Here is a 15,344-nt window from a genome sequence, read left to right on the forward strand (position 1 = left end):
AACTTGTACTTTTAACAAAAACCTTAGGCAACTCCAGCATAGCATAACCCACTTACATACATTTGGAATTCACAGGTGCCACCTTCTCCATCAGGGTGAATGATTGTCTATGTTAGGATTCCAAGTAGGGTGAAAATGGTTTTATTTAACATGCAGCAAAACAAGGGCAGCAGAGTTGGTATATCCAGTACAGCTGTTTGCCACAAAGCAGTGACTTCAATAGTAACGAGTAACACTCATAAATAATTTTAATGTCTAAAGCTTATTATAAAGGTACATTTCCACACAGTAATCCCACAGACATTCCCAGGGCTGCAGAAGCCAGTCTCTGGAAAGCTCTTGGATTTATTCTTAAGTAGTGAAAATGATTCACTTTTTACCTGTCCTAACGAAGCAGTGAAACCTGCTCGCCAAAGACAGCGAGGGGAAGGGAGATGACCTCTTGATCCAGAGTAAAGGGAGTCTTGCAAGGGGTGCGGGGATCAGGGAATGTGGTTTGTGCCACCTCCCTTTTCCCAGAGATGTCCGACCAGCTGAGCTGTGTGCTCTTCCCCAGCTTCTGTGGCAGGTGGTGGTTCTCTTTCCTGTTGCCTCGTCAGGCCTGGTATCCCTGGCCCAGGATTGCATCCACCTGTCAGAGCAGCTGGGACAAGCTATCTGGGGCCAAGTACTGTTGAAGCACAGGCTCTGGTGACTTGGCTCAAGCATGGCTCTGATCTCATCACCTCCAGACCCAACATCTTGCTGACAGTGCCCCTTGGTAGCTGGGAACAGGGTTTCTGGGCAGCACGTTAGGACATGTCTAGTGCAACGTGCTTGACCCTGAGGCCTCCGGTGTCCAACCACACCACATGCCATCTGGTGGGAGGAGGAGGCCAAAGCAGGAGGACGCGGGAGTTGTCCTTCCCTTCAGAGATTCTAAGGGAAGGACAGCAGTTTATTTCATGCCAAGCAAGAGGTAGTGAGTAGGATGGCCTGCCCCACAGTTGGAGGCACGCTTTTCCCAGAAAGCTCACCTGCTTTTGGAGAAGGGAAAATATTGGTTCTCTTCATTTTCTTTCCTATCCCTAGTTTAGGCTATCAGAAGGCCAAGTTCTGTTTCTGCTAGGCTGAGTTCCATGTCCTGCCGAGATGTCCATAGGACATAGCATGCCACTGCCAGGGATAAGCGTGCAACTCATCACTCAGTGGCTGTTCCAGGATGCTGCTGCCCACAGAAGGTAGGACACCAGTGTACCATTTCTCACTCTGGGCCCAAACACCATCTTGGGCCACTGGGCTTGGCCCACCTCCCTGGAGAGGGCAGCACAGAATCGAAACGGGTGGGCGGGGCAGGGGGCCCTGCAGCCTCTCAGGCTGCACCTCTGTGGGGTGTGACGGTGTGGTTCTTGTTGGGGGTTGGGGGAGATGATACTCTCTCCTCAGAGACCTCCCCCACCCAGGGCTTCAGTGAATGCCAGTAAAAAGGAAAAAACCTACTCCAAGCCTGGGGTCCATGTTCCTGGGACAGTAGTCAAAAACCTACTCCAAGCCTGGGGTCCATGTTCCTGGGACAGTAGTCAAGTCAGGGGCCACTCCCCACCCCTGACAGCATATGGCCACTTCAAGTCACACAGGTAGATAAAAACAGGTCCTCTTAGGGGGCCAAAAGAGTGGTTATCACAGCAGCAGCTTGGCTCCCAGCAGACATGCCCAGGACCCCTGTTCCATGTCAAAGCTATAAGCACTGTCATCAGGACATGGAGAGTGACTGGACCAGAGCACTCCCGTCTTAGGGCAGCCTGCCAGGGCTTCAAAGTAGAGATCACAGCGTCCTCTGGGGTCATAGGTTCCCCCACTGCTCCACAGGAGGGAACTGGTCCACCTCGCCCACCTCCGTGCTCAGCTGCTCCCCCAGGGCAAAGGTCAGCCTATACCGAAGCCGCACCTTCTCCTGTGACAGAGGGCAGCAGGTGAGATCCAACCTAGGTGGCCCCTCAGCAGAATGCCCTCTTCTCTGCTACCCTCTCACAGCCCTCTCTGTGTTGGAGGGATCATCCCTGTTCCCACCAACCACCAGCCACACTCAGCCACTTAACCCAGGGCAGCAAAGGGATGTGTTAATGCTGCAGGTCACAGCACTTCAGGGTGGGAGGTATCGGTCCTGAAGTCCTAATCTGGGGAGCTGGGACCCCTGGGTTCTACCCTGCTCACCTTCAGTGGATTGGCCAGCAACATGACCTGGGTGATGGCTGCAGGTGGCTGGATGGGGCTGAATGGAGAGAGTTCTGTCCCAGAGGGTGGCTGCAGTTTCACTTTCATGGACTAAAGATAGAGAGGAGAAGCTCATTTGAAGAGAGGAGCAGGTGCCCCATGATAGAAGCCCATCTGATCTCTCTGGATACACACTGCTGTCTGATGGCTGCCCTCTGGGAGCAAGGAGTACCTTGGGCACTGCAGCCTGCAGCACGATGCTCTTGACTGGCAAGGGAGCTGTATTCAGCATGGATACCACCACCACCAGCACATCAGGCCGTCCTGGAGGACACTCCTTGGCAAAGTGGAAGAGGATGCGGAAGCCATTTTTATCATAGGCTGTCACAGGAAGGGCACTGCCTGCAAGAAGTCGGCACATGGATGTGGGAGAAGAGAGAGCCAAAGATACCCGACAGAGCCCAGGTGGTACCTGCTGTAGCCACAAGTGGGGAGAGGAGGGGCTCCCTGGCCACAATAAATACAACGCTCCCTCATAGAGTCTGGAAAGGCCGACACAGCAGGCAAGCAATCCCCACTTGACTCTCAGGGATCCCCACAAGGACCCACCCATTGCATGCCCCCACAGTACTGCAGCTTTGGGCCCCCCTCCCTCCCACTTCAAGCCTCTAACACCTACTAGGTTTGATCGATTCCAGGGGCACGTGGACACTGGCCAGGGAGACCTGGGGCCCCTTCATAGGGCTGCCCTGAGGCTGGAAGGCCAGTGGCTGGAAGAGAGGGCTGCCAGGCCCGGTGGAGAAGGGCAGGAGAGGCCTGGCTGGGGTGGTGGGGATCAGAGGGGAGGCCGCAGCCCCAGAGGAAAAGCAGGAGGCAGGTTTCACCAAGCCTGATGTCCTGGGAGGCAGGAAGACAGAAGGCAAGTCAGAAGGCAAGCCAGATCTGCTGGGCCAATCCTTCACAAAGGCCTCCCATGCCAGAGACAGCTCTTACCCATTCCCCACCCCCTCAGCTTCCCACCTGACTGAGAGGGCCAAAAGGGATCCTCTCCCCACAACCTCTGGTTCTGCCATGCCCAGCCCTCAGCGACCCCATCTCTTCTCCCACTCATTACACTTTGGCCTCTTCCAGAAGCTGATCGAGGGCATCCAGGTGGTGCAGGGTGCTATCACCCAGTGCCGAGCTATGCTGATCAGGGACTGCAGGCTCAGCCTTTGGGGCCAGTCCAGTACAGAACAGGAAGGAACCCACACTGGAGGCAGGAACACTGGCTGGGACCACAGGGGCTGGGAAGGGAGGCAGCAGTGGAGCTTGGGAGTTGCCTGAGGAGAGGGCCGAGGGCTGGAGCAGAGAAGCCTCTGAGGCGCTGCAGGCAGCAGGCCCCGGCTTGGGGCTGAAGAAGTCCAGGTTGGACTGTTCACTCTGTGGGTAATGGAAAGAGCAGGTAAGCAAAGGCCAGGGAGGGCCTGCTGCAGGTGGCAAGGGACGTAGCCCTGCAGGCACTGGCCCTCTTCCACCAGGGGCATTGGAGCTGTGCAACCCTGCTGGACCAGCAGCCCTCCAAGGACAGGGCAGAGAAGAGCCCCTGGAGGCAATCAACCCATCTCCCAGCCATGCTGGGCAGCACTCTGGAGGGTAGGGACAGCCCGGGCCCCAGCTGACTGTAGCCAAGAACCGGTCAGGAGAGATGAGGCTGGTAAGTGAAGTTCCTCAAACACTTTTGTGATGCCATCATCAGTGTGCCCCTACCTGGAACAGATGCCACTGGCTATTTCCAGCTGACTCTTTGGGAGGAACATTAGGGGCTGGGTCAGTGAGGCCTGAGAACAGAGAAGGGAACTCCATGAGAAAAGGCTCTGGGATGGGGCAGCCCTTGCTGAGGAAGGATTAGGGGACAAGTGATATCAATGAGGGCAACAGGTCCCCTCCAGTCTTCACACACAGATGTGAGGGCCCTCTCAGGGAGAGGGGAACAGAGCCCACCCTGGAGTCCACTAGTAAGACTGCCCTGGTGGCCTCAAGGGTCGGTGACCTTGACTGATGCTGTTCCCTAGAACTGAAGGCTCTTTGCCCACCCCTGATAAGCACACTGGGACACCCTCGGGCTACCTCCTGATGCCACCGGCCCTTCTTTCTCTGAGGGCTCCACCAGGAGAAACACCTTTCAGCCCCCTCTAGGATGTACCCAAGCAGAGCAGCTCCTCGTCCAGCAAGGAGAGGGCGTTGTTTGTGCTGTTGGGTCCCAGGGGGGCCTCGGCCTGGCTGGACGAGCGGCTGCGTGGAGGACCCGAGGTCTGGGGGGGAGGAGGGAGGATCGGGATGCCCGAGGAGGGTGGAGTGGGTGCCGGAGCCGACGTAGAGGATGGACTATTCAGTGTGTCCAACTCAGCAAGGTCGATGAGAGTGCCTTGGTTACTGGAGTGATTGTTCCCTAGACGGGTCAACAGAAAGAGATTTCAACAGAAAGAGGGTCAACAATCAGGTTGTTCCAGTGGCTGCGCAGTAGGAGGCAGGACCCTGGGCACAGCGGATGATGCTCCAGCCTCTGGCCCAATCCAAAGGCATTTCTGCCAGGGGACACTGTAAAGGGAGCTGGAGGAGGCAGGGGGAGCACTTGGAACAGTTGAGAACCCCTCGGGTCCTGTGGAATGCCACACTGGTCAGCTGCACCCTTGGCTGTGTGGTGGGGAGTCGGGGTGGTGTGGTGGGGAGTCGGGGTGGTCTGGAGGGGTCCAGAATGAGGAACCAGAACATTTTACCTTCAGAGTCTGGCATGGTTGAGGTGGCCACCTCACCATTGATGACCTGCCCTCCAATAATTGTTTTATAAGAGTTGATGACCCGGGAGAGGTTGTCACTGGCCTGCAGGATGTCCCCTGGAACAGAAAACAGACTCCTTACACCTGGCTATGACAACTTCCCCACCAACACAGCCAAATTCCTGGCTCATCCTTGCCAACCAGTCCTCCTCACTCACCCAAACTGTTGTCATTGTCCTCTGTCTCGCTGGCTAGTTTAAATAACGTCTTTCTCTTGTTCTCACACCTATCAAACAATTCCTGAAAGAAACCCAGACATAAAAAAATCACAACTGCAGAGGCCCTCGGAGTTATGTGATCTGGCATTCGTGACCAGAAAACAAAGAGGATCCTCAATGTGCCATGGTCAGTTACTGGCAGCACTGAGTCCAGAGCACACGTCTGTGTAGATGGTAAGTCCCTTCCCATCTCCCAGGCAGGCAAGTACCTCAGAACTCAAACTATCCTCCCAACCACAACCTGGACCACATCAGCATCGGGGTCACAGGGATGCCCCTGAGGCAGTAAGGAAAGGTGCACAGCAGGGGTGAGCAGCGAGGGCACAGTCTCTGGAGTCACACAAGCAGGTTTATACCTGGCCTTTCTATCCTGGGTTAGTTAGCAAGTTCAGGTGTTAGATGGGGATGCCACCATTTCTGTGGCCACTGTGCAGATGACTGAGGCTGCGAATGCCAAGCGTGTAGCCCAGTGTCGCCAACAGGCAGGTACTCAGCACGGGCTGGTTCTGAACGTTCCTGCAGAGCAGCCCCGTGAGGCCAGCTCTTCACCTGAGGGTGGGCCTACCTTCATGAGCTCTTTATCTCCCTCTGAAGAGTCCTCTCGGCTGTAGTGAAGCAGCATCTCGCTGAGCAGTTTCACGTTGTTGTTGACCTCCTCTAATGTGTGCAGACGCTTGGTCACCTTCTGGATCCGCGCCTCGTCCTGCCCATCAGCGAGGATCAGGAGAAAGAGAGCTCAACAGTTCGTCTTCCCACTCCCACCAGGCGAGGGCCACACCTTATCCCACAACATAAGCACAGGGGCGTGGTTCCTGGGACCCAATCTATAGTCCTTTCACAGCAACACCCTCCCTAACCCTCCTGTGCTCCTCCCTTCTATGCTCTTCCAGAAGCCACAGTGCTCCTCCTCCCAGTCTCAGCTTCCCCAGGTAAGGGCTGGCAGCAGGGGGAACAAAAGAGGCCCGATATCCAGGGAAGAAGTGGCTTCTGCCCTGTGTGCATGACTCCTCCACCCCATATCCAAAGGAGCAGGGCCCACTCACTTCCTTCACCATGGACTTGATCAGCTTGTTGGCCTCTTGCAAGTCATCCGGGTTTTTGCTTTTCAGCAGCTTGGCTAAAAGCTGGAAGAGGACATCAAAGGTAAAGGTAGCACACCTGCTCCCCCGTAGCACAAAGCAAAACCATCTTCCCCTGCTGCTGCCACCTCAAATCTGAAAAAACCCCAGGCCTGGATGTACTTTACCTTGGATTTCTCCTCATCATCAAAAACAGGGTTTTTGGGACGAGGTGGTGGAGAGGGGATCAGCGTCCTGTCCACAGGGATTGGTGGGTCAGACTGCACTATGCCTGAAAGGGCACATGGGGGCAGAGCGAGTGCTCAGGCTGTGGTCACCTCATCACCCCTGCTCATACACCAAGGGCCACATCCCTGTGATCAAGACCTGCAAGAGGGTGCAGGGCACAGGGCAGGCTGCTCACACCTCATCCCATTGAGACCCTGCTGAGCTCTGCCCTGGGGACAAATGCCATTCTCTTAAGGAGCAAAGGAGTCTGGGGACACCAAATAATTCCCATCTCTTCCTTGCCTTGGCCGGCCTTCAAGGGCTGCCTTCAAACTGAGGGAAGGTAGACACGTACCCTGTCTCTTCAACATATGGTAGGCATCTTTGATCTTTGCTTCTTCCGGCAGGGCCATAGTCCAGCTATAAAGCAGCTCGATAACCTTGGTCTTCACTTTCTCAGACACCCTGTCCCCCAGGTACTAAGCAGTAAAACGAAATGAGAGAACCTAGTGACTACAGTTTGGAGGCAAAGTGTAAGGCACGCCCCCTCCCAGCAATGACACAGTTGCCTGTTAGTTACAGGCCTCCAGCCTATTCAACATCAGCAGGTGTTAAAGTGTGTGTGAGATAGAGCAGGGGAAGGGAGGGACCTCCCTGTGGCCTGGCTGTGTCCATCTGGATGGTCTGTGGTTAGGCAGGGGGCCAGGAGCCCGTCACTACATTTCCGTGCACAAGCTGCCAAACCACAACTGCATTTAATCTTGAAGGAGTTCACGAGTATGTCTTTAGCATGAAAAAAAAGTTCCTTCTGCTTTAAGTGAGTACCCAGAGCCACGCAATGCTGGCATGCAATAGAACCTGGCCGGCTGAACAGCTGAGTGATGAGGGAGCCCAGCTCCTCATATCCACATAAGAGAGGCAAAAAAAAAAATCCACAATTGCTGTATGCTAGGAGCTACTCAGGCCCCCACCCCAGGCACTTGCACAGCTACTGTCGCATCACCTGTCACATATAGGCTGCCTGCCCATGTGGTCTATTTGGACCCCACCACCTCCAGGGCCTCACTCTCTAAGGGCAAGACACAGAGCATCTCAGCTCTACGGCGATGTGGTTAGGCAGTGAAAGCCATTAAGATGGGAGTTGGGGAGGAACACCTGAGAAGTCCCTAGAAGCAAGGAAACTGGCAGTGACTGACCTTTGGAGAGACGACTTTGATTAACTCATTCAAAAAACGGAACTTTCCCACTTCATTATGAAATCTCCTCCCACAGTTCTTCATACACGCCTCCAGCACCTGCAGCCACACAGAGAGGGGCTCAGTGAGACGCACGTGACACCCAGCAGTGCTAAATAAATGCCCCAGATGGAGGAACCCACTATGGAAAGCAGCCTGCACGGCCCTCCACCCTGGGGAGCAGCGCAGGTTAAGCGGCTGGCTCACACAACTGCAAGCCTCTGCTGGGGAAGGCATGCCGGGGTTACAGTAAGAAACCCTGAGACCCAGACACCAAGACAGCCTGGATGCCAGTCCTGGGAGGTGCCTTCCTTAAAGGCTCTGACCTCCTATTTTACAGATGGCGAAACTGAGGTCCAGAGACAATCTCTCTGACTCAGGGCCCTTTCTACAAGCTGACTGACATTAGGGGGAGAGAATGTTTAAATCTTGTTATCGTCAGTCTAGATGACAGCACACCTCCTCTATCCTCCTTTTTATGTCCCTAACATGCTTCCCTGTGCCACCCATGGCCCTGGCTTCCACACAGTTCATAATGACGGGCGCGCCACCCGAGCTCCCTTTCTTGGCTTCTGTTTTTTTAAAGCAGGGTTTCTCAACTACGGCCTGGCTGACATTTTGGGGCAGTCATTCTTTGTTGTGGGTGTGTCCTGTGCATTACAGAATGTTGAACATCTAGTGGCACTCAGAGAGGGACAAGATGCCAGGCAGTCCCCTGCTAGATGTCAGGAACACTCCCACCCTGATGTGTGACAACTAAGACACTGCAAAACGTCCCCTGGGGGGCAAAATCCCTGATTGTTAAGAATCACTGTTTTAAGGTCTAAGCTCTACAGCAAACATGAGAGAGATGCATGTGCTGAGTGCCATTTCCTGTCTTCTATCTCTCCAGGACTCAGATGTAGGCAGGGCAGAAGCCTCGATTCCTCAGAACTCCGCTGCTCTCTGGTCTAGGGAGCCTGGAGGCACCTGAGCGCCACATACGGCTTCATGTGTTCAACTCCCTCAGTCTGAATGAACTCTAAGATCTGCCCTGTGGCCTCACCCAGCAGCTCAATACTTCACTAATAACCGGCATTATATTTAACTACACAACAAATGGTACTCACTTCCCTTTTCTGCAGCCGGCCTACTTAACTGTCAGGACAGCTCTGTGGGCATCGTTTTTTCATTTTTGAACTTCTACCACAGAGAAAATGTGAGCATCTCTTCAAGAAGCCTTCTCTAAGCCCCATGCTGGGCTTAGGGCCCCTGCCTGTGGGCTCCCCGCCTCCGCACCTCTGCCTCTCACGCTGACCACGTGGCCATGCTGGCAGGGAAAGCACCGCAGTCACCTTCGAAGCCCCAGTGCTGGGCACCGTGCACATGTGTGGAATGGCTGACTGGACACGTTCTAGCTATAGTTTGTATGAAGGACGTTCTGCTAGCTTTTGGGCATGGGCCCTGAGAACCACCGAGACCCCAGTGGATACGTAAGGAAGGGTCTGGACAGGTGAAGTGCCACTGCTCGCATCTCTAGAGAACCTACCGTCAGGGCCTGGACCGCCTCCCATTCCTGTGGAGACTGGATCTTGTGGGCCAACAGTCGGACAGCGATCTGTGGCCTGGGGGACAAGCAGACCACAGTTTCAGTACGATGGCCCTGGGGCCATCTGGCTAGCCCCGCTTTGGCCAGTTTTTGACTTTCCTAGTCAGCCCTCTCTCACCTGCCCAGTTAAGAGCATTGAGACTTACCCTTCAAGCTCTTTGTTGATCTGATCACAGAAGCCAATTATGTATTCCCAGTCCTCCTGGCGGTTGGAAGGATTGGTGGCTTTATCTTGGGGTAGAGCAAAGAAAAGGACAATTGTTATGAAGAGCAAGGAGGATGCAACAGACGTTTTCTTCACAATTTTTTTTTTCTCCCTCTCCTCTCTTCTTCACAATTTTTAGGCAGTAAAATTTTGCTTCCAAATTTATTCTCTAATAGAGAAGCCCCAATAGTTCAATCAGGCAGCAGTCAAAAACAAATACTGCTTTCTGTCTAGTATTTTAAAAATAAAAAATGTAAAAGAAAACAAATTCTCGACCTCATGCAGCTTAGAGATGATGAGGCCACTGCATTCCACTCTGGGTGACACAGCGAGACTCCATCTCAAAGAAAAAAAAATTCCAGGCACTGAATGCAAAGTTCTCTAATATTTGGTTTGGGCTCCCCCTCCCTGTTATCTACAGAACCTGTGGTTACAGAGGATAGCCCAGCTGAGAGTGGCTAAATGGGCTCCCTTCTCTGATTCAGTTCCGGAGTCTGTCTCTTCCAGAAAGCACTCTCAAGCTGTTTGCTAAATTTAGGGCTTCAGGTTGAGAAGACAAATGGAAGGCTGAACACGCAGATCCTTTAAAACACCCATGCTCCTTACGCAGATTTCCATAAGGAGCAAAAGCAGAATGTCAGAGCCCCTTCTGAGGGATGCTAATTCTGATTTCTCATGATTGTGGGTGTTTTCTTAATTTTAAAAATCACCAGCTGGAGGACCAAATCCTATCAGGGACTCCAGCCCCTTCACTGGGAACAGGGCTCCAGGGCTCTGAGCGGACACCTCCCCCAAGCAGAGGGAAGGCCCACCTCACCCAGTGCGTACTGCTTCCCAGGTCAGGGCTGGGGCTGCCCGGTAGCTAGCCTTTCTGCTCTGGCTGCAAGGGGAAGATTCTAATACTTTAGGTTCATATTCAGAGGAAAAGGTCTGTCCTCAATCCTGAAAGAGAATTAGCAAGCACTTCAAAATGGCAAACTTGAAGGGAGGGGAGATTAATTTAATCAAAGGTGGCCATATGGAAAGAAATGTCTGGCAATCCTGCATTGATTGCCACAGCGACCCACTAGCTATCACCTTCCAGAGAAACCCTGAGTCTCTTCCACCATGTCTGAGGTCTGCACAGGCATTAGTGTGGCTTTGTTACTAGTCCTTATCATTTGAGATGCTTAAAGTTCTCACATGACACCAAAAGGCTGCAGGATACAAAAATAAGATGGTCTGAAGTGCCATACCCACCCCCCAATGCTATTATTTTAAGAGCAGTGATATACCTCGTTATAGGACAGATATTAGCCCACTCACTTCTACTGTTCACAACAGGAAAAGCATCTTCCAAATACAGAGTAAAATGTGGAACCCTGCGCCCCGCCCCCCCAGCAATGGGCATTCACCACACATCACACTCTTCACAGACCTGTTAGAGGTTCCTGCAGTATTTGCACTTCCAAGAACACTCCCGCCCACTTTTCACTTGTGTTCATTTCTCTAGAATCCCACTTTCTTTCACCTGGATAGACTTTTCTAATGCAAATCTGCAGGGAGCTCCTTGCCTACACAGGGGCACAAAAAGCCCCCGTTTCTGAGTATCTCCTCCAGTTCTCCAGCCAGCTCAGAAAGCAGACCACCCACAGGAATGGGAAAAAACCTCTGGGAATAATTCTAGGTGATTCGATCTCTCCATCTGCCCACTGCTTCCCGCAGCAGATGCACGCAACCTTCCACCCACTCGACATTCTCTTTCACCTGGAACAGAGGTGACACCAGAGCCTCCCCTGCAGCCCCTGTCTTCGAGAACCACCCCCTGGGTTCTGCTCTGACTCATGGTTTTTGTCTATTTTCAGGTCTCTGTTGAAAGCCTCATTCTCTTCTGTTTCTGTCCCTCTAGATTTCTTTTCTTGCTCTCATTTTCAGCTGAATTCCATCACTATCCTAGACGCTCATGGGACTTTAAAATGGTATGTAAGGATGGAAAGAGCAACATTGGCTACCCCAACCCAACATGGCTCAGATATTCCACAGAAGACAAAATCTATGTAGCAAATGACATACAAAAGAGCAGAGGCAAGAACATGGGCTGGAAAGGGTCAGCTTTCAAAGGTAGGGTCCTGAATCAAAAGAGAAACCTAGCCAATCACCAAGTCTTTGTTAGGCACCCATAGACAATGAAGCAAACAGCATGCCAGACCCTGGACAGACTACAGAAAATGTACAAGACGCAGATTCTACCTTTGAGGAGGCTGTGCTTATCTGGTTCAACACGAGGGAAAAAAATCAGTGCAAAAAACAAGACAGTATGTAAGTGCTAACTGGGTACAGAAATGAGTGCAAAAATGAACTCATCGCTTTCCTTCCTGACTTTCCTGTTTCTATAAACGATGCCCCCACCACAGACACCTAGGTTAGAACTCCCACCGTTGACTCTTCCTTCCCTCTCCTCACCCATTACCTTCAGTCCTTTCCTTTCTTATCCCTGCCCTAACCCCACCATATATTTCTCACTGGCTTCCAGAACTTCTGTTCTAACCCATCCTATGTAAAGCCCTTTATCAATCCTTCTAAAACACCAATTTCACCAGGTACAGGAGGAATGAGGACACAATAACCATAGAAATTTAACTTGTGCTGGAATTCAAGATTTGCCAGAATTTTGTCCTAAATTCCGAACTTTATCTCCCACCACACCCCTACAGGAACTGCCTGCCTGAACCAGCCAAACACCTCTGTTACTGTATGCCTCAAACAGGTTTGCTGTCTCCACATCAGCATCTAATATTTTCTTTGCCAATTTTTCCCATTCTTTAATGCCTAGCTGGAATGTCCTCTCCAAGTTTAATCATCTTCTATTCCCCTTATCCCTAATTTCCTAAAGAGACTATATTTTAACACTTATGGCTCCTGCCTTGTATCTTTTGTTTTTTTAAGAAATGGAGTCTTGGCCAGGTGCAGCAGCCCATGCCTGTAATCCTAGCACTCTGGGAAGCCAAGGCAGGAAAATCTCTTGAGCTCAGGAGTTTAAGACCAGCCTGAACAAGAGGGAGACTCCGTCTCTACTAAAAAAAATAGAAAAATTAGCTGGGCGTGGTGGCACACCCTGTAGTCCTAGCTACCCAAGAGGCGAAGGCAGGAGGATCGCTTGAGCCCAGGAGTTTGAAGCTGCAGCGAGCTATGATGACACCACTGCATTCTAGCCCGCGCAACAGAGCGAGACTCTGTCTCAAAGGAAAAAAAAAAAAAAAAAGAAGATGGGGTTTTGCTCTGTCGCCCAGGCTGGGGTACAGTGGCATGATCATAGCTCACTGCAGCTTCCAACTCCTGGACTCAAGCAATCCTCTTGCCTCAGCCTCCTGAGTAGCTGGGACTACAGGCACGCACCACCACACCTAGCTTGCCTTGTATCTTTATTTATTTAAGAATGCTTTATCCACTCCACCATCACCTCCATCCAACTAAAGGCAAAGACTGCTTGAACTTCCTAATTCCCGTAACACCTGACATAGCAGGTACTCCTTAAATTGACTGTGGTAGGACTTTAGAGAAGGCTGAAGTCATCAAGAGATGGTCTGTGGGGAAGGAGATCGTTTTTGAAGCATTCAGTTGAGCAAAGGGGAGCAGAGCCTCCAGGTAAGGAGAGCAGTATGTGTTGGTGGGCCAAGTTATCAGGAAGCCACACACAAAAAAAGGCAGAGAATAACCAAGGCCACATTACAGGGGTGGCAGTCGGTTTGGCAGCAGTGGAATGACTTGCCTAAACAGAAGTGCTCTTCTGGGAGCGGAATGAAGAACAGACTAGGGAGAGGAAGGAAGAGACCTGAGACTCTGAACCAAGCAGAGGCTTCTGCAATAATTCAGGTAAACCATGGGATAACAAAGACCTTAACTAAGATGGTGCTGAACCCCCAAGCGCTGGTTCATTCAATTGGTACAGTTTACACCATTATGTCATTAGAACTGTGAAGGTAAACAGAAGGTAAGGATGGAAGAACTCTTAACACTGCCCCAGGCCGGGCGCCGTGGCTCATGCCTGTAATCCTAGCACTCTGGGAGGCCGAGGCGGGAGGATTGTTTGAGCTCAGGAGTTCGAGACCAGCCTGAGCAAGAGCGAGACCCCGTCTCTACTAAAAATAGAAAGAAATTATATGGACAACTAAAAATATATAGAGAAAAAATTAGCCGGGCATGGTGGCGCATGCCTGTAGTTCCAGCTACTCGGGAGGCTGAGGCAGGAGGATCGCTTGAGCTCAGGAGTTTGAGGTTGCTGTGAGCCAGGCTGACGCCACGGCACTCACTCTAGCCCGGACAACAGAGTGAGACTCTGTCTCAAAACAAACAAACAAACACTGCCCCAATGGAACTCTAACTAAGGGAAAAGGTCAAAGGCCAGTCTCAGCTCTACAGATACCATCCCACTCCCCACTCACCTTCTCCACACTTCCTCAAAAACAGGTGTGTCCATCTCCTATTTCAAACCATAACTCTAAATACAGCCTATTAAACTCAGCTTAGGTCACTAAAGTTGTTCTAATATCCCCCTTTAATATCTGCAAATCAAACTAATTCCACTGTGCTTATATACAATTGGGTGGTTCTGGGCAAGTGATTTGACTGGAATCAGGCTGTCCTCTTTTTATGAAATTGTGACAGTAGTACCTGCTTTGCTAGGATACTTGGTAACGCATTTAATGAATGTCTGCAGAGTACTTTGAGCTCCTTGGAGAACAGTTCCATATATACAGAAGGCTTTATGACCTGCCATCAACTGCTCTCCCTTTTGGGATGTGCTCCCCTTTAAACCCATGTTCAACCTCCTGATTAACTGAAGGAAAACAGCCCTCACCTCCCAGGGCCCAAAAGGCCTACTAAATAAAAGACCCCAGCACAAGGTACTACCTAGGCATCTTATCTGCCTTATCACCCAATTTCTTACTTCAAAGAGGTCTCCAGAAGGTCTTGTTCAGGAAGCCTCGCTTACTAACTCCTCAGCAGAATACTACCCGCTAACAAGGTTAACCCAGTATTTCCTTCGTAGCAATGTGAATTAGCAATTACACAATTATGCCTCTACACGGCTTCAGCCCGTGCTCCTCAGCTTTACTCAGAGTAGGTTATCAATGGACTCGTTAAGATATTCAAGCGTGTGTGCGAGAGAGAGAGAGAGAGAGAGAGAGAGAGAGAAGAGGGTCTCCAACACCGACATAACCATGGTTGGTCACTGCAGAAAGAAGGTAGAGCTCTGTGCTCTATCGTCGCTGTCTTTGGAAAATCATTCTCACTTCAAGCATTTTGCCTGAGCAAAGCGCTCACTTCCAATACATAGTCACAATTCCGAAGCTGCCAGGCGTGTGAACACCGTCGACAGCACCCACCACTACCGCAGCTTCAGCCCAAATCCAGAGCTCTTCCCTTCTTCAGGGATTGGGGCGCAGGGGTCCCGGAGTCACCGCCGGGCGCGGCCCCCACAGTCTCCCCAAAGCGCAAGTGCATGTCAGCCCGAAGAACTTGGCTGTCACTTCCCCCGAACCTGCGAGGGTCCGACAGGACCCCGAGTTCACGCCGCCGCGCGCGGGAGCTCGGGCCCGGCTGGAGCCAGGGCGCCCAGCTCCGGAAGGAGCGTGATCGCGGACGCTCGCGGCGGAGGCGAGCTCAGGCGCGGGCTGCCAGGCGGCGCCGCCGCAGAGCCCGGGGAGGGACGTGGGGGTGAGGAGGGGGGCGGTTCGAGGGCAGACAGAAGCGGCCGCGGATACTCACTCAGCCAAGATTCTAGGCTCTCCCCTTCCGCCTCCGCCATATTGCAGCCGCC

The 15,344-nt window shown here is 52.1% G+C and overlaps 1 protein-coding gene across 3 annotated transcripts; it reads right to left on the reverse strand.

Moving 5' to 3' along the window:
* Positions 1-414: 414 nt before the first annotated feature.
* Positions 415-15,336, reverse strand: GGA3 (golgi associated, gamma adaptin ear containing, ARF binding protein 3). Of its 3 annotated transcripts, XM_069482832.1 has the most exons (17): positions 15,293-15,336; positions 9,486-9,570; positions 9,280-9,355; positions 7,713-7,811; positions 6,872-6,995; positions 6,477-6,580; positions 6,274-6,354; positions 5,796-5,933; positions 5,171-5,252; positions 4,953-5,069; positions 4,379-4,624; positions 3,943-4,013; positions 3,308-3,615; positions 2,873-3,090; positions 2,426-2,595; positions 2,194-2,304; positions 415-1,933 (listed from the first exon to the last, which is right to left on the reverse strand). In XM_069482832.1, exons 1-17 carry the CDS (start codon positions 15,330-15,332, stop codon positions 1,823-1,825), a joined length of 2,181 nt encoding a protein of 726 aa, XP_069338933.1. In that variant the 5' UTR covers positions 15,333-15,336; the 3' UTR covers positions 415-1,822. The 3 variants fall into 3 exon arrangements, with proteins under 3 accessions (XP_069338933.1, XP_069338935.1, XP_069338936.1); XM_069482834.1 differs by lacking the exon at positions 7,713-7,811; XM_069482835.1 differs by lacking the exons at positions 415-1,933; positions 2,194-2,304 and having other exon boundaries at positions 2,435-2,530.
* Positions 15,337-15,344: the final 8 nt, after the last annotated feature.

Source organism: Eulemur rufifrons, chromosome 9 (genome assembly GCF_041146395.1).
Source record: "Eulemur rufifrons isolate Redbay chromosome 9, OSU_ERuf_1, whole genome shotgun sequence".
NCBI classification, from domain to species: domain Eukaryota; kingdom Metazoa; phylum Chordata; class Mammalia; order Primates; family Lemuridae; genus Eulemur; species Eulemur rufifrons.

Coding starts and splice junctions, on each gene's coding strand:
- GGA3 (XM_069482832.1), bottom strand. CDS start 15,332: ATGGCGGAGGCGGAAGGGGAGAGCCTAGAATCTTGGCTGA. Junction 6,581..6,871: donor CCATATGTTGAAGAGACAGG/GTACGTGTCTAC, acceptor GTGCCCTTTCAG/GCATAGTGCAGTCTGACCCA. Junction 6,355..6,476: donor ATGATGAGGAGAAATCCAAG/GTAAAGTACATC, acceptor GTCCTCTTCCAG/CTTTTAGCCAAGCTGCTGAA.